The 23032-nt window shown below is 47.4% G+C and overlaps 1 protein-coding gene across 4 annotated transcripts in view; it reads right to left on the minus strand.

Moving 5' to 3' along the window:
- The window catches only part of LOC121641529 (atrial natriuretic peptide receptor 1-like), a 117710-nt gene that overhangs the window by 15026 nt on the left and 79652 nt on the right, over nt 1–23032 (minus strand). For 3 of the 4 annotated variants that reach the window (XM_041987716.1, XM_041987717.1, XM_041987719.1), the window contains 10 exons: nt 21882–21966; nt 21040–21157; nt 20802–20876; nt 16585–16662; nt 15790–15894; nt 15627–15698; nt 14553–14715; nt 14303–14458; nt 1676–1844; nt 556–702 (listed from right to left, as the gene is read on the minus strand). In XM_041987716.1, the coding sequence (XP_041843650.1) occupies nt 556–702; nt 1676–1844; nt 14303–14458; nt 14553–14715; nt 15627–15698; nt 15790–15894; nt 16585–16662; nt 20802–20876; nt 21040–21157; nt 21882–21966 (1168 nt within the window). The remainder of the gene's footprint in view (nt 1–555; nt 703–1675; nt 1845–14302; nt 14459–14552; nt 14716–15626; nt 15699–15789; nt 15895–16584; nt 16663–20801; nt 20877–21039; nt 21158–21881; nt 21967–23032) is intronic. The other variant, XM_041987718.1, reaches the window with a different exon arrangement.

Here is a 23032-nt window from a genome sequence, read left to right on the forward strand (position 1 = left end):
CTAACTGTGGTAGTATCTGGTACAGCTGTACGGTAGTGTAGTACTAGGTGTGGTACTAACTGTGGTAGTATTTGGTACAGCTGTACAGTAGTGTAGTACTAGGTGTGGTACTAACTGTGGTAGTATCTGGTACAGCTGTACAGTAGTGTAGTACTAGGTGTGGTACTAACTGTGGTAGTATCTGGTACAGCTGTACAGTAGTGTAGTACTAGGTGTGGTACTAACTGTGGTAGTATCTGGCACAGCTTTACAGTAGTGTAGTACTAGGTGTGGTACTAACTGTGGTAGTATGTGGTACAGCTGTACGGTAGTGTAGTACTAGGTGTGGTACTAACTGTGGTAGTATCTGGCACAGCTTTACAGTAGTGTAGTACTAGGTGTGGTACTAACTGTGGTAGTATGTGGTACAGCTGTACGGTAGTGTAGTACTAGGTGTGGTACTAACTGTGGTAGTATCTGGTACAGCTTTACAGTAGTGTAGTACTAGGTGTGGTACTAACTGTGGTAGTATCTGGTACAGCTGTACGGTGGTGTAGTACTAGGTGTGGTACTAACTGTGGTAGTATCTGGTACAGCAGGGTCTCGGCCTTGCGTTTCTCCTCGTGATAAGCTTGTGTTCGTTCCTCCACCAGCTCCTCCAGGTTGTTGGCATACTGCTCCATACGGGACAGCAGGTTGTCCAAAATGTTGGTCCTGGACTCCCTGAAGACACACAGGTCTACATTACTGTCCTCGTCCACCAACAGAGACACGAATCTACTTTACTGCAGGGTCAAGTATTCCGGCATAAAATAGGGACATTTTAATACCTTGATGTACTCTGATCATTTAAATAAGATAAACATCAGGCTGTTTAAACTCCTGTCTACAAGCAAGGATGAAGAAATGTTCATCCTGACACTGATGCTGTTAGCTTCTGATCTGGGATCTACAAAAAGGCCAACCCACTGGTTTTTGGGGTCCCAGACCACAGTAGACCAGGTCTTGCTGAAAAACTACCACTGAGGACAGGGGTCAGCCTTTCCAGTCCAAAGAGCCATTTTTCCCTCAGTCAGCTGAATAAAAGTCTTTAGAGACGCAGATGTTACCAGACCTTTGGGGAAAAGACGACTTAAAATTTCTGATAAATATCTACTATTGGACATCTGTTGTCATGTTTGAAGAACCACAATTTAGTTCTATTTTTAGGTTTTAAGATAGCCAGACGTTCTTCTGTGGGACGTAGATATCTGTGGAAAAAAAGCTTCGCCCTGAGCTGCTGTTTTATAAACCAGGCCTGCAGGCAGGTTTTCGGACCCCAGCGAGCAGACAGTGCCTCACATACGAGATGAAATCTACACTGATGAATATTTTGTACTAAATCTTCATTTTGTAAACATTAGATCCACGTAGTTCTCCGTCCACGGCTAAAATAAACATAAACAGCCAGTGTAAACGTTTGTTATGTGAAGTCGCTGAGCCACCATGACAACAAGTACTACGCTGAGCAACATGGAGATAAAACAATGCGTTAACATTTCCGGCTCCTTCACACGTCGCCTTCCATCCCAACAATGGACTTTACTTGGAAATGAAAAAGGCTGTGATTTGCTCCCCCTCCTCCTCCAACCAGCACTCAGCTTTCTCCTTTGTTCCTTCCTATCGTCCAGGCCAGGCCCTGCGAGTCGGGTCTTACTTGTTCTGCTTGCGCAGCAGCAACCGGATGTGGTTGAAGTCGGGTCTCTCCGTGGGCTCCTCGGCCCAGCAGCGCTGCATCAGCTGACCCAGCTCCGGGGTGTGGTTCTGTGGGTCGATGGTGGGCCTCAGGCAGGGCCACTCGCCCAGAATCACCCGGTCCACGATCTCTGTGGAGACACCCAACACCGTCAGGCCTAACTCAAACACAAAAACAGGAAAAAGATGAAGGTTAAAACCAGAACTTCATTCAGAACCTCAGAGGCCAAAAGATATCAGTCTAAAGAAGTTCTAAGAAACTGAACATTTCAGAGATGATGAAACCATCTTCCCTCACAGAGTTTATTTTTATTCATCTAAAAACCTCCACCAGCCTCCGTCAGTCTGTCTGGATACCACGCAGGGTTCTGGTCCATCTTAGAATCAGATCAGAACAGAACCATCTTGCCTCCATCTTTACCTCCACCCACAGCTTTGCATCATGCTGCATTCACTGAACCTCAGATTAGCGAATTTCTTCTGCTTTTTGTTTTGCTGTTAGACTAATGTTAGCATAATGTTAGCATCATGTTAGCGTGATGATGTTAGCGTCTTTTAATATTTATTTTTCCTGGTGCTACCGTACATTCAGTTCAATATACTGTAGCTTTATTTATAAAGAGCTGTTTCACAAGTCACCTCAGGTCACTTTACAAACATGATCAAATCAAGTCGATTTATTGTGATCAGTTTAATCAAATTAATCCAATTTATATCTGTTCATATGAGCCAGTTCATAAAACCTCGCTGAGGAAACCAGTCAGAGTAACTTTTCACTCTAAATGTGTCTGCTGGTGTTCTCTGGTATTTTTAAATACATCCAGCTACTTTCATTAATTAATCCAGGACTTTTCTGAACTTGCTCCTTCAGGAAGGTTAACGACCACAACCTGAGCTCTGTCGTGTAAAACATCTACAAATATTGCAAATGAAAGCTGTTTTACATTTACAGACTTAAGGAACTGTCAAGCATCATTTAAACACTGGTGATACTGAGGTGGTGGAAGGGGGCGCATGAAGGTTCAACCCTGGTCACAGGTGAAAGATATCATCAGTCCAGGACGTGCACGACTTTCTGGGGCAGTGCACAGCTGTCTGGGGACACGGTTGAAGCCCAAACTATGGCTCCACTTACCTCCTCATTTGGACGTGAAAGTTGTCTGATTTTGTTCAAAAAGGTTGCCGAACTGGAGAACATCCAACCTGTACAAGATCCAGGAAGCGGAGCACCGTCTGGACACAGTCATTCTCGGTCAAACTCAAGCCTTGGCCATCAGCGTGCAGCTAGCCGACACAACACGATATGTGGAGGCTAGCATACGTCCGGCAAGCCCTGCGCAACCACCTACACCACAAATGGCATATGCTCCACCTGTGGACAGTCTCTCTCCAACTGCATCTCCTCTGGTCATCGGTGCCAGGCAGGATCACTGGACCCAGCTTGGGGCTAAACCTAAAGTCCTGGTAAGTTCAACCCCACAACATCCTGGACCCTTGATCGTTGTCTGGGCACAGAGCAGGAGCTGGGGTGTGGCTGCAAGCCGTCAATACTACACCAGTCCACCCCCGCAGGAAAACAGAGTTTCTACCCCTTGCTACTGACCACCCTCCTCTGTCTCCCCCACTGCCAACATAGGTGAAAACTACCTGGACCGAGGGGATTTTCACTCCGGCACCTGTGGCCTCCAGACAGCGGGAACAGTGTCTCCATCGTCCTTCCCGGGTCTCTCCGCCAGCCTCTGTGCCACGGAGCTCCTCCTCAGCTTTCTGCCATCCACCTGATCCCACGTGCAGTCACTGTGGTCGGCAAGTTTGGTAGATGTCCTCATCAATGGATCTTCCATGGTCCGACAGGTAGCCACCCGGAGAAGCCGAACTTTCATTTTCCATGGGCGTGTGTGAAGGACATCTTACCCAAAGTACTGGATCTGATCACATCCAACAAGCCTGCTCCACTCAATATCGGCTGCAACGGCTTGAAGAACCGTGAGTCAGAGAAAGAACGACTTCACATCTGATAGATTTTATTTTATTAGACACTGGGAAGAAGGAAGTAAATTCTGGCCCACTTCCATCCCAACGCTATGGGGGGGTCATGTTCAGCCGCCAACACCAACTTCACTTGTGGCTTAGGCAGATTTGTAAGGAGAAGGGAGTTTGGGTGGATTATCAGTTGGCAGGTCGGCCTGAGTTCGAATCCTTCAGGGGATGAACATTAACACCTTCCAGTTGGGTCCCAAGGCAAGAGCCTTAATGCTACTGCCTACCCCCCCTAAGATGTAAGTGGCTTTAGAGAAAAGCGTCTGCTAAAGGAACAGAATAGAGGACGGCATCGTTTTATGGTACTTTTTAATCATCAAGAACTTTTTAAACACGAACGCCATCACCCCAACTACTCAGGTTCTGAACTTTTGTCTACAAACTTTGAACTCACACTCCAGTCCTTTAAATACGGCACCATGACTACCAGAGACCCCGGACATAAAGCCCAACACACACCTGTACATCTGTTCCTCCCTGTCATTCTTACACCCATTTACACCCTTTTAAATATTGTTTTTTTGTTTGTGGCTGTCCTTCCATGTTATGCATAATTTTATTCATTTTAAAATTAGTTAATTAAAACCCTGTCCTTCTTTTATAACAGAATTCTCTGAACTTTGATCACTGGTGCACCCCAATTATTCACAAATTCTCATCACTGGGAGATTCACTGGGAAAGAATTTTTTAATGTAATACACTTTTTATTTTAGCCAGCATGTTACACAGCCAACACGTAACAAAGGCACCCAGTGGACTTGGTTTTATCATTTTGTCTCCCAGTGACAGAAATATTTTAGATTTAGGAATTAAGCCATGTCTCACCAGTGAAGTGGCAGCAAAGTTGGTGGATCTTTTCTATGATGGAGATGTTTCATCCCTGTGATTCTACGGTTGATTTTATGGCTGATACTCCTAACAGAAGATTAATAAGAGCACTGGACAAGGTGGCACCGATACAAACAAAAAAGCTTTCAACAAAACCAAAGCCACTCTGGATCAACCACCATCTCTCACAACTAAGGAGAAAGTGCTGGTCAACACAGAAAAGATGGAGAAAATATAAACTCCACCAAATAGATACTACCACCAAACATAAACGATCACCTCTCCACCTGCAATAGAGCGTCTACAGAAGCCGGACAGACCGGGCCAAAGGACTAGTTTGCAAGAGGACTTGAAGATCAGACGAGTAGTCTGCCAGAGGACCTGAGAGCCAAAGGACTAGTCTGCCAGTGGGCCTGAGGCTCAGAGGACTAGTCTGCCAGAGGACCCAATGGCCAAAGGACTAGTCTGACAAAGGACTTGAGGGTCAGTGGACTATCTGCCAGTGGACCTGAATGCTGGAGGACTAGTCTGCCAGAGGACCTGGGGGCCAGAGGACTAGTCTGCCAGAGGACCTGAAGGTCAGAGGACTAGTCTGCCAGATGACCTGAGAACCAGAGAACTAGTCTGCCAGTGGACCTGAGGGTCAGAGGACTAGTCTGCCAGAGGACCTGGGGGCCAGAGGACTAGTCTGCCAGAGGACCATAGGGTCAGAGGACTAGTCTGCCAGTGGACCTGAGGGTCAAAGGACTAGTCTGCCAGAGGACCATAGGGTCAGAGGACTAGTCTGCCAGTGGACCTGAGGGTCAAAGGACTAGTCTGCCAAAGGACCTGGGGGTCAGAGGACTAGTCTGCCAGAGGACCTGAGAACCAGAGAACTAGTCTGCCATTGGACCTGAGAGCCAGAGGACTAGTCTGCCAGAGAACCTGAGGCTCAGAGGACTAGTCTGACAGAGGACCCAATGCCCAAAGGACTAGTCTGATAAAGGACTTGAGGGTCAGTGGGCTATCTGCCAGTGGACCTGAGTGCCGGAGGACTAATCTGCCAGTGGACCTGAGGGTCAGAGGACTAGTCTGCCAGAGGACCTGGGGGCCAGAGGACTAGTCTGCCAGTGGACCTGAGGGTCAGAGGACTAGTCTGCCAGTGGACCAGAGGACTAGAGGATTAGTCTGCCAGAGGTCCTCAGGGAGGCTCAAACAGTCGAAAAAAAAAGAAAAAAGAAACCCATTACACACATTATTTTATTTAATATTATTTTATTCGTTATTGTATATTTATTTTACTGTTATTTTCATCCATGTTTTACTTTACACTAATTATGTACTTAATACTTATTTTAAACACATTCATTCAGCTTTTTTATTCAGATTTTATTGTTTTGTTGTGCTAACTCTTACATATACTTTAACACTAGAAGTCCCAGGAATTTTGATGTCTCCCTAAAGTCCCAGAGAAGGGTCGAAAGACCTTTAGTCCAAACTGACGACTCTGCTGGCAAAAATTAGCATCTCTTCATTTGTAAATGCAGCCATTACCTGAGGAATGCACCCATTGCATCCAGCCCCTCCTTGTTACCTTGAAACGTCTGGTAAATTCTGTGGCAGTGGGGGATGGTGGGCTGAGGGGGATAAATAGTAGCTAGCTTCACCTCGAACAAATAGAAGGAAGCAAAATGCAGAGGCGGCTTACAACTCAGCAGGCATTGGACCTGATCCTCAGCGATACAAACCCTTGTGACTCAGATGGAGAAGAGATACAAATTCAGCTGGATTCGGACTCTGACTCTGAGCAGTCTTCAGGTAAGATTTGAAACTATTATTGAACTTTTTGGTATGACAAATTTCTTTCTTTCTGCTTTGTCCTGTACTGTGAGTTGCAACACTGGAATTTCTCCATTTTGGTACAAATAAAGGATTTTTTTAATCTTATTTCCAAAACATCCTATTTTCGTCCTCTGAAATTGTGAAATTGTTTACCTTGCAGATGATGAGACTGCTCCACTGCCAGAAAAGAGGGCTCGGTTGGGAAGTGAGAGGACAGAGATGGCTAAAGATGGCACAGTGTGGCATGAAGAACAGCTGGGGACATGTCTCAATTTCACCCCAATAGAACCATACGGCACAGATGGAGAGCCAACTGCTAAGGCCAGAAGAAGTATCCGGACTCGTCTTCAAAGCTTCTTCTGTTTTATAACACTTGAAATGCTTCGTAGCATTCAAGAATGGACCATTCAGCATGCACGGCAAAAGGAGCAGGCAGATTGGTTCATGAACCTCCCAGAACTAATGGCATTTATTGCAATTATTATCTTGCGGGGGGTGAAGAAAGTTCCATCACTACGTGACAATTGGTCAGCAGAGCTGGGAAACCCACGAATCATTGCTACTATGGCCCGAAAGCGCTTCCAAAACATCATGCAACACCTACGCTTTGATAACATGTTCACACGCAGTGAGCGAGTGGAGACAAATAAGTTTGCTGCAATTTCTAATCTGTGGGAATCTTTTGTCAATAACTGCATCAGATCTTATAACCCTGGTCGACACATCACTATTGATGAACAGCTTTTCCCGACAAAGACTCGCTGCAGTTTTCTGCAGTACATTGCAACAAAACCGGACAAATTTGGCATTAAGTTTTGGCTGGCTTGTGACTTGAAATCAAAGTACATTTGCAATATCCTGCCATATCTTGGCAAGGACCCCAGTCGTCCCAGTGGAGAGAGACTCTCTGAGAGTGTAGTGATGAGGCTGATGGAGCCGTTCATGGATAAGGGCAGAACTGTAACAACAGACAATTTTTTTACATCGCTGTCCCTTGCGCAACGACTGCTTAGCCGGAAAACCACCATCCTTGGCACAGTCAACAAGATTCGCCGGGAAATTCCTCAGTCAACTAGACTGAAGGACCACACTAAATTCACCACTCGAGTGTTTTCCACCACTGGTGCAACACTCACAGTATATGCGCCGAAACGGAAAAAGACTGTCTATCTTCTCAGCAGCATGCACAATGTGGTTGAGACTGAGAATACCACCAAAAGGAAGCCAAACACTGTCACACAATACAACACCACAAAGTGTGGTGTGGATGTGATGGACCAGATGGTGCGGGAGTACAGCGTGCGTGCAGGAACACGGAGATGGCCAGTCGCCGTGTTCTACAACATGATCGACATGGCGGCACTGAACGCTCATGTTCTTCATAAGGAATGCACCGGAGTGCAGGAGAGAAGAGTGGACTTCCTGGTTGAGCTCGCGAAAGAGTTGGCCAACTCTCATGTGAGTCAGAAGAAGGCACATAAGGAGCAACTGCTTCAGCAGCAACCTCCCACACCTAGCCCTGGGAAAAGGGCAAAATGTCAGGTCAACCATCGATGCAAGAACAATTGCGCAACTGTAAGATGTGTTGACTGCTACAAATACACATGTGGCAAATGCAGGATGGAGATACCATGGAAGTGCCAAGCATGTTTGGACTTAGCACAGACGGACTGCTGAAAGAGCAGAAAAGCCATTCACACAAGGGCATGCCACTGTAGCCTTGTGTAAATATTTGTGAAATTGTTTCATTACTTGCATTATTTTAACTGTTTTGTTGTTTTTTTTATGACAAAAATAAAAAGCATTGGAAAAAATTCACAGTTGTTCTTTTATATCTTTGTCATGTTGACATTTATGCCCTCTTGACTTAGACACTAATGCTTCTGGATATTTTACTCACAGACCCTGCCTGTACCACCACAATCAAAAAATGTTCATTTTAAATATTCAAAATTGTTCATTGCTTGGGCTTTTTGGACATAAGGTACATGAACATTGGGTTAGAAAGTTTGAAAAATTGGTAAAAAATTCTGAAAAATTTGTATTTTTTCATTTGTATGAAAAGAGGAGAGCTGGACCTTTTAAAGTGATTTTTTAAAAAAATATGAATTCATCATTTTGTCATATCATTCTAAATTGTTTGCTTTTTTATTGAAGGCCCACAATGATTATCTTTTTTTTTTTCTTCTAAAAGCACACAAATGTGTCGAGGAGGTATATATCATATATCATATCAAATATATTTTTAATTATTTGAAATATACTAGAATGCAGGAAAACCTTTCTGAATCTGTTTGAGGTCTACTCCAATCTCATACTCAGGGGACCAAGCAGTGTCTCAAGCCAAGCTTTGGGCAAAAGTTGACAGTCCAGTTTCAAGAGTCTACAGTGTCTCCCCTAAGTATGCGCCCTCCTGGGGTGTGCCAGTAATTGACTCGTCTACAAACAAAAGAAGCTGTTTACAGCTTAAGACAGGATTATAGCTAAAATCCTACTGGTCAATCGACCCATCTCTGGGTTGTAAAGGTAGAAAGGTCAATTGACCCCTCTCTGGGACTTCTAGTGTTAATACAAGCTGCTTCTATGAGCCGCCACCTCATCGTGGTGGAGGAGTTTGTGTGTCCTGACGATCCTAGCAGCTATGTTGTCGGGGGCTCATGCCCCTGGTCAGTGATGCCACAGATTACTTGAAAAAGTAATCTGACCACTGATTACTGATTACTTCTTTAAAAAGTAATCTAGTTACTTTACTGATTACTAAGGTTTAGAAGTAACTAAGTTAGATTACTAGTTACTTTATTAGTTAAAACCCCCCAAACAAAAAAATGACAATCGATTTTTTTTTCGCATATACTTTACTGAAAGTGCATTAGTTACGAATGGTGACTTTACAATGTTTTGCAACTTGTAACTTTTAATTGTTTTTCACCTTCTATGAACATAGTCAGTCTCTTATTAACTTTGTAAATCATTCAGTGCTTCTTCCCTACCATCATATACATTAATTCAAATGAATAACAATAAAATAAAGCAACATCTCTCGTTAAGCATAAGACAAATCTGCATTATGTTTTACTTTTACACATGAGAAAATAATGAAATAGTAACGGACTTATTAAAAAAAAAAAATCAATTCGGTTTGGAATAGGTTCTGATGAGGGAAGTGGAGAGGCGGACCTCCCATCATGCACCAGGGTAATAAGTTTCTATATCATATTTTTTTCTAAAGTCATGTGCAGTGAATGATTTGTGTTTGTCGATTTTAAAAAGGTCAAGTTTCAGCGAAGAAAGGTAGCTGCATGCTTACGAGTACATAAAATTTCTGTACCACCGTTAATGAGAAGGTGTGTTGAGTTAGATAAATACACTTTCGTCCACGGCGCTTGATTTCAAATCATATGTGAAAGGAGTGGGGAGTGCCGAAGTAACGCAGGACGAATATGAAGAGTAACGGTAATTTGATTACATTGTAGGACATCCTAACGCGTTAGATTATATTTTGTTAAAATATGTAGTCAGATTACAGTAACGCGTTACTTTGTAACGCGTTACTGGCATCTCTGCCCCTGGTAGGGTCACCCATGGCAAACAGGTGTTTAGGGGAGGGACCAGACGAAGTGCGGCTCAAATCACCCCTATGATGATGAGAAAGCAAGGACCAAGGTTTCCCTTGCCTGGACGTGGGTCACCAGGGCCCCCCTCTGGAGCCAGGCCTGGAGGTGGAGCACGGAGGCGAGCGCCTGGTGGCCGGGCCTTTGCCCATGGGGCCCGGTCGGGCTCAGCCCAAGAGGGTGACATGGGCCTCTCCTCCCGTGGGCTCACCACCTGCAGGAGGGGCCATAGGGGTCGGGTGCAGTGTGAGCTGGGCGGCTGCCAGAGGTGGGGACCCTGGCGTTCTGATCCTCGGCTGCAGAAGCTAGCTCTAGGAACGTAGAATGTCACCTCTCTGGCGGGGAAGGAGCCTGAGCTGGTGCGAGATGTTGAGAGGTTCCGGCTAGATATATTTGGACTCACCTCGACGCACGGCTTGGGCTCTGGAACCACTGTCCTTGAGAGGGCCTGGACCCTCTTCCATTCTGGAGTTGCTCCCGGTGAGAGGCGCCGAGCAGGTGTGGGCATGCTCACTGCCCCCCGACTTGGGGTACGTTGGGGTTTACCCCGGTGGACGAAAGTGTAGCCTCCCTCAGCCTTCAAGTAGGGGGACGGGTCCTGACTGTTGTTTGTGCTTATATACCAAACGGCAGTTCAGAGTACCCACCCTTTTTGGATTCCTTGGAGGGGGTGTTGGAGAGCACTCCTTCCCTCCCTCGTTCTGCTGGGGGACTTCAATGCTCACGTGGGCAATGACAGCAAAACCTCGAAGGGCGTGATTGGGAGGAACGGCCTCCCTAATCTAAATCCGAGTGGTGTTGTTAGACTTCTGTGCTCGTCATGGACTGTTCAGACATGAGAGTGTCAACATGTGCACTTGGCACCAGGACACTCTAGGCTGCAGTTCGATGATCGACTTTGTAGTCGTGTCGTCGGACTTGCAGCCGCATGTTCTGGACACTCGGGTGAAGAGAGGGGCGGAGCTGTCAACTGATCACCACCTGGTGGTGAGTTGGCTCAGATGGTGGGGGAGGATGCCGGTCAGGCCTGGAAGACCCAAGCGTGTTGTGAGGGTCTGCTGGGATCGTTCGGTGGAGTCCCCTGTCAGAAAGAGTTTCAACTCCCATCTCCAGCAGAGCTTCAACCATGTCCCAGGTGAGGCAGGGGACATTGAGTCCGAATGGGCTGTGTTCAGTGCCTCTATTGTCGAGGCGGCCAGCCATAGCTGTGGCCGTAAGGTAGTCGGTGCCTGTCGTGGCGGTAACCCCAGAACTCGTTGGTGGACACCGGCAGTAAGGGATGCCGTCAAGCTGAAGAAAAAGTCCTATCGGGCCTTTTTGGCCTGTGGGACTCCAGAGGCAGCTGATGGGTATTGGCGGGCTAAGCGGAGCATAGCTTCGGCAGTCGCTAAGGCAAAAATTTGGGCATGGGAGGAGTTTGGAGAGGCCATGGAGAATGACTTTCGGACGACTTCGAGGAGATACTGGTCTACCATCCGGCGGCTCAGGAGGGGAAAGAAGTGCTCCATCAACACTGTGTACAGTGGGGATGGGGGGCTGCTGACCTCGACTTGGGACATTGTGAGGTGGTGGAAGGAATACTTCGAAGACCTTCTCAATTCCACCAACACGTCTTCTGATGAGGAAGCAGAGTCTGGGGTAGCGGGTGCTGGCTCTCCCATCTCTGGGGCTGAGGTGGTTAAAAAGCTCCTCGGTTGCAGGGCCCCGGGGGTGGATGAGGTCCGCCCAGAGTTCCTTAAGGCTCTGGATGCTGTAGGGCTCTCTTGGCTGACACGCCTCTGCAGCATCGCTTGGACATCAGGGACAGTTCCCCTGGACTGGCAGACTGGGGTGGTGGTCCCCCTCTTCAAAAAGGGGGACCCGAGGGTGTGCTCCACCTACAGGGGGATCACACTCCTCAGCCTCCCCGGTAAGGTCTGTTCAGGGGTGCTTGAGACGAGGGTCCGTCGGATAGTCGAACCTCGGATTGAGGAGGAGCAGTGTGGTTTTCGTCTCGGTCGTGGAACGGTGGACCAGCTCTACACAGACACTTCAGGGTCTTTGAGGGGGCATGGGAGTTTACCCAACCAATCTACATGTGCTTTGTGGACTTGAAGAAGGCATTCGGCCGTGTCCCCTGGGGATTCTTGTGGGGGGTGCTCCAGGAGTATGGCATGCCAGACCCTCTTGTACGAGCTGTTCGGTCCCTGTACGACCGGTGTCAGAGCTTGGTCCGCATTGCCGGCAGTAAATCAGAATCATTTCCAGTGTGGGTTGGACTCCGCCAAGGCTGCCCTTTGTCACTGATTCTTTCATAACCTTTATGGACTGAATTTCTAGGCGTAGCCGAGGTGTTGACGGGATCCAGTTCGGTGGCCTCAGGATTGGGTCTCTGCTCTTTGCGGATGATGTGGTTCTGTTGGCTTCGTCGGGCCGTGATCTTCAGCTCTCACTGGAGTGATTTGCAGCCGAGTGTGAAGCGGCTGGGATGAGAATCAGCACCTCCAAGTCCAAGACCATGGTCCTCAGCCGGAAAAGGGTGGAGTGCTCTCTCCGGGTCTGCAATAGGGTCTTGCCCCAAGTGGAGGAGTTTACGTATCTCGGGGTATTGTTCACAAGTGAGGGAAGGATGGAGCGGGAATTGGACAGGTGGATCGGTGCAGCGTCTGCAGTGATGCGGACTCTGCATCGGCCTGTCGTGGTGAAGAAGGAGCTGAGCCAAAAGGCAAAGATCTCGATTTACCGGTCGATCTACATTCCTACCCTCACCTATGGTCACGAGCTGTGGGTAGTGACTGAAAGAGCAAGATCGCGAGTACAAGCGGCCGAAATTAGTTTTCTCCCCAGGTTGACCGGGTACTCCCTTAGAGATAGGGTGAGAAGCTCGGTGATCCGGGAGGGGCTCAGAGTAGAGCTGCTGCTCCTCCACATCGAGAGGAACCAGGTGAGGTGGCTCGGGCATCTGGTTAGGATGCCTCCTGGATGCCTCCCTGGTGAGGTGTTCCGGGCACATCCCACCGGAAAGAGGCCCCAGGGAAGACCTAGGATGTGCTGGACGGACTACATCTCTCGGCTGGCCTGGGAACACCTCGGGATCTCTCCGGATGAGCTGGTGAATGTGGCCGGGGAGAGGGAAGTCTGAGTTTCCCTACTTAGACAGCTGCCCCCGCGACCCGACTTCAGATAAGCGGATGAAAATGGATGGATGGATGCTTCTATTTATTATAATTGTTGTTATTAATATTATTATTATTGTTTTAATTTTTTTTATCCCTTTTATGGTGGAGGAGGAAGGGGGTAGGGTTTAGGAGGTAGGGGGTGTGGTCGGTGGTGCTTTGGTTACTGGGGTGTCTGGCTGAAACAACAGTGGAGTGGGTGCTGTCCCATGCTGGGTGGTTTTCTGGGGGGGCCTGGTCCTCCTGGGCATGGTGTGAGCCCTCTGGCCTTTGCGGTGGAGAGCGCTCTTGGGGCCCTGGGCCCTTTGCTCTGATCGCCCTGTGTTACGTCCCCCTTTACGTCCAGGGGTCAAAAGGACTGTAACACAGGAATGGCCGGACCAAGGGTAAATGAAATACAATGTTTAGTAACAAAACAAACAAACAAACCAAAAATGTCCCCAAAACGGGCTACACGCACACAGGCGGACTAATTAACAAACTAAAAAAAACACACGCTCTCAGGCGGACTTCTATCAAAACAAAACCAAACTCCTAATAAACTAAACACAAAAACCTCCTTCTTTCAGGCAGGGACGGCACTAAAGCTCAGAACACAAAAAGGTATTTATCATTAAACCAAATCTCTAACTCGCACAGAAAAGTCTCTTAAACCACACAATCTTTCTCAAACTGGCAGGCATGTGTCCCACAATCCACAGCTGATGGCTGGTGCCTGGTGGGGTTGGTGCTGCCGAGCTTGACCTGGCATGGCCTGTGCCCCGTGACCACGGGGGGCTCTAGCTGGGGCCTTCCTCTGCCACCCTCGGAGTGGGTCTGTGGTGGTCTTCGTGGTGGGGGGCTGGGGTTCGTGCTCCAGGATTGCTTCTGATCACCCGGGAGCAGGACTTGTCACAATAAGTTGATGGTCCAGCAGGTGTGAGGAACGGTGGTGGTGGTATCATGGTCTGCTGCAGCTGGACTGGTGGTTCAGTGTGTTTACAGGGAAGCCAGGGGTCTGACTGGACTGTATCTGGACCTCTGTCCTGGTTCCAGTTCACACTCTCAATGTGTTCACTGATGACATCACAAACTGAACCAATTGAGAGCAAACTTCAGCTGGATTATGTGATCTCTGATATGAGGAGCTTTACCTTTAGGACTGAACGGGTCTCCCTCCAGGTAGAAGGCTCCTCGTCGCAGCGCCACCTCCTGGAGGATGATGCTGAAGCTGTACACGTCTCCTTTCTGGGTCCCCTGAGGAGGAGGAGACTCCATCCGGAGCAGCTCTGGAGCCATCCACAGTCTCTCTGCAGGAAGTTGGATCAGAACCAGACACAGGAGGACTTTGATTTATCATTTGCTTCAAACAAGGAGAAGAAGAACAAGGAGGAGGAGTCTCACGGGCGTAGTAGGAGTGAGCGTCGATTCCAGAGTCTCTCTCCGATCGGAAGCTGGACAATCCGTAGTCGGTGATCTTCAGGACGAAGCGGTTATCCACGACGCAGTTTGAAGACTTCAGCTTCCCGTGAGACAACATGACACTGTTGTGGAGGAAAACCATGCCCTGATGACACAAAGGACAATCAACATCTGTCCAATCAGACACTCAGAAGACAGCAGGACAATCAACATCTGTCCAATCAGACACTCAGAAGACAGCAGGACATTCAACATCTGTCCAATCAGACACTCAGAAGACAGCAGGAAATTCAACATCTGTCCAATCAGACATTCAGAAGACAGCAGGACATTCAACATCTGTCCAATCAGACACTCAGAAGACAGCAGGAAATTCAACATCTGTCCAATCAGACATTCAGAAGACAGCAGGACATTCAACATCTGTCCAATCAGACACTCGGGAGACAGCAGGACAATCAACATCTGTCCGATCAGACACTCAGAAGACAGCAGGACAATCAACATCTGTCCAATCAGACACTCAGGAGACAGCAGGATATTCAACATCTGTGCAATCAGACACTCGGGAGACAGCAGGACAATCAACATCTGTCCAATCAGACACTCAGGAGACAGTAGGACATTCAACATCTGTCCAATCAGACACTCAGGAGACAGAAGGACAATCCACATCTGTCCAGTCAGACACTCAGAAGACAGCAGGACAATCCACATCTGTCCAATCAGACACTCGGGAGACAGCAGGACAATCAACATCTGTCCGACCAGACACTCAGAAGACAGCAGGACAATCAACATCTGTCCAATCAGACACTCAGGAGACAGCAGGATATTCAACATCTGTCCAATCAGACACTCGGGAGACAGCAGGAAAATCAACATCTGTCCAATCAGACACTCAGGAGACAGTAGGACATTCAACATCTGTCCAATCAGACACTCAGGAGACAGAAGGACAATCCACATCTGTCCAGTCAGACACTCAGAAGACAGCAGGACAATCCACATCTGTCCAATCAGTCACTCAGAGGACAGCAGGAAGCAGGACGTTACCTTAATTATGTCGTTAATGAGAGAATATTTGAACATCCACTCCAGAGTAATGCTGTCGTTCTCCAGGATGTCCTGAGGACAGAAAGACAAGACAGAAGTCTAGCAGCAGAAAAACATGTGGACAGACAGGTGGGTAGACAGGTAGACAGACAGGTGGACAGACCTGCAGACTCCCTCGGGGACAGTACTCTGTGATGATGCAGATATTGGGGGGGTCGATACACGCGCCGATGAACCTGGTCAAGTGTTCGTTCTGAACATCTCGCATCTGAACAGGAACAAAGGAACTGATCACATGACTTACACAGGTCTTGGAACACCTGGAAAGCCTTGGAGCAGGTGTTCCAGGATGAATTTCTGTTTGGACTCCACATTAGCTAGATCAATCATTAGTGGGTTAACAGTGAAACTTTTACTGCGAGAGGAAACCACCTTCCAGGAAGCCACTCCTTCCTGATCTTTCTCTATTCTCGTCTTGCAGCAGCAACCCAGAACCTGCAGGAAACTCCCCCCAAAGGAAGGAAAATTTCCCTCCAAGAGAGCTGCATGGTTAGCATGCCTGCTAACCAAACACAAATCTCATCTAAACACTTACTTTGTCTTTTTGACTGACCCAGACACAGGAAGGAATCTTTAACATCAAACGATTCTTTTGTTCTTTTGCTGCTCACAAATGCTTATACATGCTAACACAGACTAAAGCACACTAACACATGTTAACACCAGTCCATGGACACTTTTAATAATTATTAGTAACTAGACCAGGTCTGGGACGGGATCCAGGTCTGGGAAACCTGCTCAGACTGAAGCAAGGTCTGTGTCTTCACGTCTCATTGTCACTGTGAAAAAGAAGCTGTTAACTTTCTGGAGCTCTGAGGAATTTCATCCTGGAGCTGCAGGGGTTTTATCCCGCTCAGCTCAGCTGACTTTTGCTGTGGAACATTTTCCGGACACTCACATGTTTGAGTTCAAACAGGACATCCCTGTTCAGCTCGATGCGTTTCCTATTGGTGTATTTGATGGCCACAATGTTTCCCTGGAAGAAAGAAAGACATGATCACACACCCAGGACCTGATCCAAGATGGCAGCTAACCCTTGAGTGACATTAATATGGCAATTAACTCTGCACACATCATACGCACAGCATTATGCATCGCAAAGAAAACTATCCTTGAGAACTGGAAAACCAAAAGTAATCTGTGTATTCAGCAGTTTAGGAATCTCTTAGTAGACCACATCAGTAGTGAGACAATGTCTGCCTCCTCAAAGAATCATTTAGCTCAGAGGTCCCCAACCCTGGTCCTCAAGGCCCACTATCCTGCAGGTCTTAGATGTCTCCCTGCTTCAACACACCTGATTTAAATAAGTGGCTTGTTAGCAGACTTGTGCAGAGCTTGTCATATGCCATTAATTTGCATCAGGTGTGTTGCAGCAGGGAGACATCTAAGACCTGCAGGATAGTGGGCCTTGAGGACCTGGGTTGGGGACCTCTGATTTAGCTGACTCTCATTCCCTCTGGTCCCCTGTGCTTTGCTCCATCACTTAGTGTAGGTGGAGGACTGTGACCTCGTTGCTTTGGGGGTTGGAAAATGGCCGGGAGTGACTGGTGGTTGCGGGTTCTTTGTGGTTTCCCGTAGTGCTGGACCGGGCTGCGATGGGGATGGCTCTGGGTCCGGCCCTGTCGGGGGTTGTGGGGGCCAGCTGTTGGAGTCGCCTCGTGGCGGGGGGTGAGGCCACTGGTGGCGCCTGGGTCGGTGGGCGTCGGTCCTGGGCCGGACGGCCGGGCTATTCCGGGGCGGGCTGGACGGGGGTTCTGGTGCCTGGGGGTGGTCCCCCTCCCTCCGGGGTGGTGGGGTCCGTATGTGCCGGGGATCTAGGCCTGCCCAGATGTGCTGCCATGGTGTGGGTTGGTGCATGCCCTGGTGTCTGGTTGCCGCCATAGGACCTGGGGGCAGGAGGGGTGTAGGGGTTTGAAGGAGGGCTGAGTGGGATCCGGGGGGATTTTAGGGGGAGATGCTGGGGTGTGAGACAGGGATGCTTGTATGTTGTGTGTGTGTCTATGCTTTGGATGATGTTTGTGTGGGTGTGGGGGTATGTTTGTGTGTGTGCGTATGCATGTGCTAGGATGAGTGGGAGTGTGTAAAATCATAGGTGGGTGGGGAGGGATAACATGACCCTGTCGGGGGGCCTGGGTGGGCCTGGGGGTGGTGCGCTGTGGATCTGGGCTCTCCCGCTATTCTCCTTCCGCTCCTTTCCTTCCCCCTGGGTGTCTGGTGGGTGGGTGTCTTCTGGGATCGTTGGCTGCAGTCATTGTCTGGCCTGGTCGTGGGGGGCGGCTGCCTCTGGCCTGTCTTGCCCTGGGGGGCCTCCTGGGGAACAGGGGTGCCTAGTGCTGCGGGCAGCTCACCATTCGGAGGGAGGTTCTCTTCCCTTCGGACTTTCATCCCCGGACCCCTCTTCTTCCCCGCTCTCTCTATCTTACATACACAAATAGACTCACACACACACATAGGGATTTGGGAGGCGTGCACGTCACGCGGGGTGTAGCCGGGGGGGGGGGGTCACCCAAGTGGTTTCCTTAGCTGCACCCTCTGGCGACTCGCCTCTCAGTTTAAATTACACTTAGACATCAAAACACCAACACAGCTGCAGGTGTGCGGCTGGAACATCGGGGTGTGTGCTGGCCTACGCTGGGTGGTTGTCTGGGGGGGCCTGGTCCTCCTAGGCATGTTGCGGGCCCTTTGCCTTTAGGGGGTGGGGCGGCCGCCTCTGGGCTCCTGGGGCCCTGGGCCCTTCGCTTGGGCTGCCCTGGGTGGCCGGTCCCTGGCAGGGCCAGCGGCTGCTGATCTTGGCCCACTGGGACCAGTGCCCCAAGACCGTGGGGGGCTCTTGCTGGGGCTCTCCTCTGCTGCCCTTCGGGTGGGGCTGGAGTCGTCTTCGTGGTGGGGTAGCTTGGGTTGGTGCTTCGGGTCTGCTGCTGGGGGCCCCAGTCTCTGGGCTGCCCTGGTCTGCCTCTGACCTCCGTAGAGGCGTGGTCGTATTTACACGATCTTACTCACCACTCTTCATCATCACTCCTCATCCTCATCCTCTGCATGCTGACACAGTCACTGAGTTGTCCAGTGGGTTTTATACTAAGACATAATTCTTCTTTTTATTTTTCCTGTGAGTTAGTATCTGGTCGCTGTTATGTTTTTTTGATTTGGTTATTATTTAAAAACTCTTAATGACTAGTTTTTTTCTGTGTGTGTGTTTCTGCTTTTGTAAAAGTTGTAGGAAATTTTCTGGTGTGTTCATGTACAGGTGTTTGTTGTCTGGTGATGGTGTGGGTTGAAGGGACGTTTTCCTTCTGTCTGTGATCTTTTTGTCTCCTTTCTTCTTTCCCTTTTGCTCTTTTTGCTATTTTCCATCTTTTTCTGTCCCCTCCGGTCAGGTCCAGCAAGATTACATAGATTCCGTGATTCAAAGTAAATAAATAAATAAATTAATCAGATTATCAAGAGGAGCCTTACCCATAGGCCTCCCCTTGGCGGAGCAAATTTGTTTCAGACGTGCACCGTTAACAGGGAACTGATTCATTTAACACTTCTGAACTGAATCATTTTTTTTTTACTTTATTGACTTCAGTGCACATTAACAGACATTTAGGGCAAAATATAACAAAATACAGCACACACATAAGGAAAATAGAAAAATAGAAAAAAAAACGTGAATAAATCTTGAAATTGGGTCTTGTGTCACCCAGATGTACCGCTGTGAGGGGTATAGCATGTTTATCTGATCTAGTTCTATCATTCAAAAGAAAAAAAAGAAGGATATGTGAAAAATTAAATAAAGACTGTGAATCCAATAAAAATAATAGAAATAATTATTTAAATTATTTTTAAATATTGAGGTATTAGAGTCATAGGCAAAATATTCTGTAACGGGTCCACCTTCTTATAAAAACAGGTACATTCAGCTGTAGCTGGGCGGTCACATGTTCCATCACGTAGGCATGCCTCACTTTCTGTAACCATCAAGCAGTAATCACAGGAGGGTTCGTTTTATCCGGTTAGTAGGAATCATTTTTCTTCCAATCATCAACAAAGTATGCAGTATACCGCAGTTCTGTGGTGAACAGGTGTTCAGGAAACATTTCTAAGAGAAAGAGTCTATAGGCAGGGCCATTGCCAACATTTTTTCCAGCGCTTCTTTCTCTCCAAAATGTTTGTATTTTCAGGGAGTGTGTTCACCGACCGAACCACAGTTCCTGCAGCATTTAATACTGGGATTGTTTTAGACACCAAAGCTGTTAACGGTGTCCTGAAGAACCCGATTTTAACCATCAAATCAAATTCTTTATAGAGCTGGCTCAAATTTTCTCTTACGCAGGCTCTTTTCCCCCGAGGCCTACTCCGTGACCTGGGCCCCTCACGTCCTCCTTTGTTTGTGTCGGCCCTCTGCTGTAAGATGTCTTGAGGCCAAGCCGGGTCAACATAAAAGGGTCTTAGAATACAGTTTGAGTACTGTAATCCAAGGTTAAACAGTGTCTGCCTGTCATAAGTGATATGACAGAGTGCAGGAGAGCTTAGAAAGTTAAAAATAAGGAAAAAGAATACTATGTACAAAAAAAGTGTAGGAGCAGGTACGACAGCTGCTGACAGTAGCGGCACCATCTTGTGTTGATTCCCACACCTGTGACATCTGGATGTTTTCCCATCAGGCATCATCTGTCACAGCGTTCAGCTCCGTTTCCCACCGTTCCTTTATTTGTACTGTATTGTCTGACATATCCAGCCTTAGTTTGTTGTACATGTGAGGGACTTGTTCTTTTGTTAAGCAATGGCGTCCAGACCGAAGTTTAAAATGGCTTTTTATGTTTGTAGGTTCCTTTCGTTAATTTTCCCAGTCAAACCGTCACCATCTGCATCTAAAGGTGAGAACTGAGTCTCCCCTGAATCATGTTTTATGGGAAGTTACTGATCTGATCAGCTGATGGTGGGAAGTCCAGTTCAAAGATTCAACTCTTTTGGCTTATTATTTGCTACAAAGAATTGTTTCTTAGAGCCGGCTCGTTGTCCAACAGCACATCTCTAACATGAGCCTCTTCTTATTTATGACCAAAAACGTTAGAAAACGTCTCGTTGCTTCGTCACATCCAGCCTCCTCCTCCTCCTCATCATCATCCTCACCTTGTAGTATCCGGTCTTTGCAAACACCTGCAGGTTTCCGTCTCCAGTCATCAGGGAACCATAATTCGATCCTCTCTGAGGAAACAGAGAACAGCTGATCCCTTTAGAGAAGACACAGAAGAAGAACTGAAGACATGTTCAACAGAACCGGCTGCTGGTCTGGGTTATTCAGAACCACATCCCTTCGTGTGTGTGTGTGTGTGTGTGTGTGTGTGTGTGTGCGTGCAGGCACGCTGACCAGCGACAGTGTGATCCTGCTCCCGCTCCGCAGAACCTTGTCCAGGTTGCTCATCTGGACATCTTCCCAGGAAATCCTCCACAGCTGGGCCACCAGTTCCTTCTCCAGCTTCATCCTCCTGCAGCAGAGGACGTCACGCAGGAGCGTCACCATGACAACCACAACAACAACAAATCAACAGCTGCAGAGTTCATGTCATCTGAGCCTTCAGATACCCAGACATTTGGTTCTGGGTGTACAAAGGTTCTCTTCATGTTTCCCAACTTTAACAGATTCCCATAAATCAGGAATGAACAAGGAAACATCCAGATGAACTCCGAACAGTGTCCAGGAAACATCCAGACAAACTCCGAACACTTTCCAAAAAACATCTGGATGAACTCAGAACAATTTCCGGGAAACATCTGGATAATATCCAAACAGTTTCCAGGAAAAGTCCGGATAAAGTCCAAACAGTTTCCAGGAAACATTCGTATAAACTCCAAACAGTTTCCAGGAAACATCCAGATAAACTCTGAACAGTTTCCAGGAAATATCCGGATAAAGTCCGAACAGTTTCCAAGAATCATCCAGATAAACTCCGAACAGTTTCTAGGAAATATCCAGATAAAGTCCGAACAGTTTCCAGGAATCATCCAGATAAACTCTGAATGGTTTCCAGGAAACATTCGGTCAGGAACTTCAGAAGTTCAGGCCAAGGGTGCAGAACTGGTCCGAAACCAGGTCAAAGTGCAGTTCAAAGAGGAAAAGAGAACCGATAAAAAAGAAATATAAAAACAGTTCCATCAGTCGGATCATGAGAACATAAAAACATCGACCTGCTGACTGATCCCAGATCTCACCTGTAGATAAAGACGGTGACGGTCAGGGTCATGGTAAGGATGAAGAAAACGACGATGGAGACCATCTGGTGGATGGTGATGGTCTCTGACAGACATAGATAAACAGCTGATTAATGTGGAGTAGCGACCCCTGCTGGAGGGATGTCAGCAGCTACAGAGACAACAACAAACATCTGAGGGGCAGGTGAACGTATTAGACATGTTAGAACTGTCGGACGTTTTGATAATTTTAGACATGCTTGACGTGTTGATGATGTTAGACATGTTGGACGTGTTGATCATGTTAGACATGTTGGACGTGTTGATGATGTTAGACATGTTGGACATGTTGAACATGTAGGATATGTTGATGATTTTAGACATGTTGGACGTGTTGACGATGTTAGACATGTTGGACATGTTGAACATGTAGGACATGTTGATGATTTTAGACATGTTGGACGTGTTGATGATGTTAGACATGCTGGACATGTTGATAATGTTAGACATGTTGGATGTGTTTTACATGTAGGACATGTTGATGATTTTGGACATGTTGGACATGTTGATGATGTTAGACATGTTGGACATTTTGATGATTTTAGACATGTGTGACATGTTGATGATGTTGGACGTGTTGATGATGTTAGATATGTTGGACGTGTTGATGATGTTAGACATGTTGGACATGATGGACATGTTGATGATGTTAGACATGTTGGACATGTTGATGATTTTAGACATGTTGGACATGATGATGATGTTAGACATGTTGGACATGATGATGTTAGACATGTTGGACATGTTGATGATGTTAGACATGTTGGACATGATGATGATTTTAAACATGTTGGACATGTTGGACGTGTTGATGATTTTAGACATGTTGGACATGATGATGATGTTAGACATGTTAGATGTCTTGACGTTGTTAGACATGTTGGACATGTTGACCATGTAGGACATGTTTATGATTTTGGACATGTTGGACATGTTGATGATTTTAGACATTTTGGACGTGTTATACATGTAGAACGTGTGCGATGTGTCAGACATGGAGGACATGTTGATGTTAGACATGTTGGACGTGTTGATGATGTTAGACATGTTGGACGTGTTGATCATGTTAGACATGTTGGACGTGTTGATGATGTTAGACATGTTGGACATGT

This window comes from Melanotaenia boesemani, chromosome 6 (assembly GCF_017639745.1).
Source record: "Melanotaenia boesemani isolate fMelBoe1 chromosome 6, fMelBoe1.pri, whole genome shotgun sequence".
Lineage (NCBI taxonomy): Eukaryota > Metazoa > Chordata > Actinopteri > Atheriniformes > Melanotaeniidae > Melanotaenia > Melanotaenia boesemani.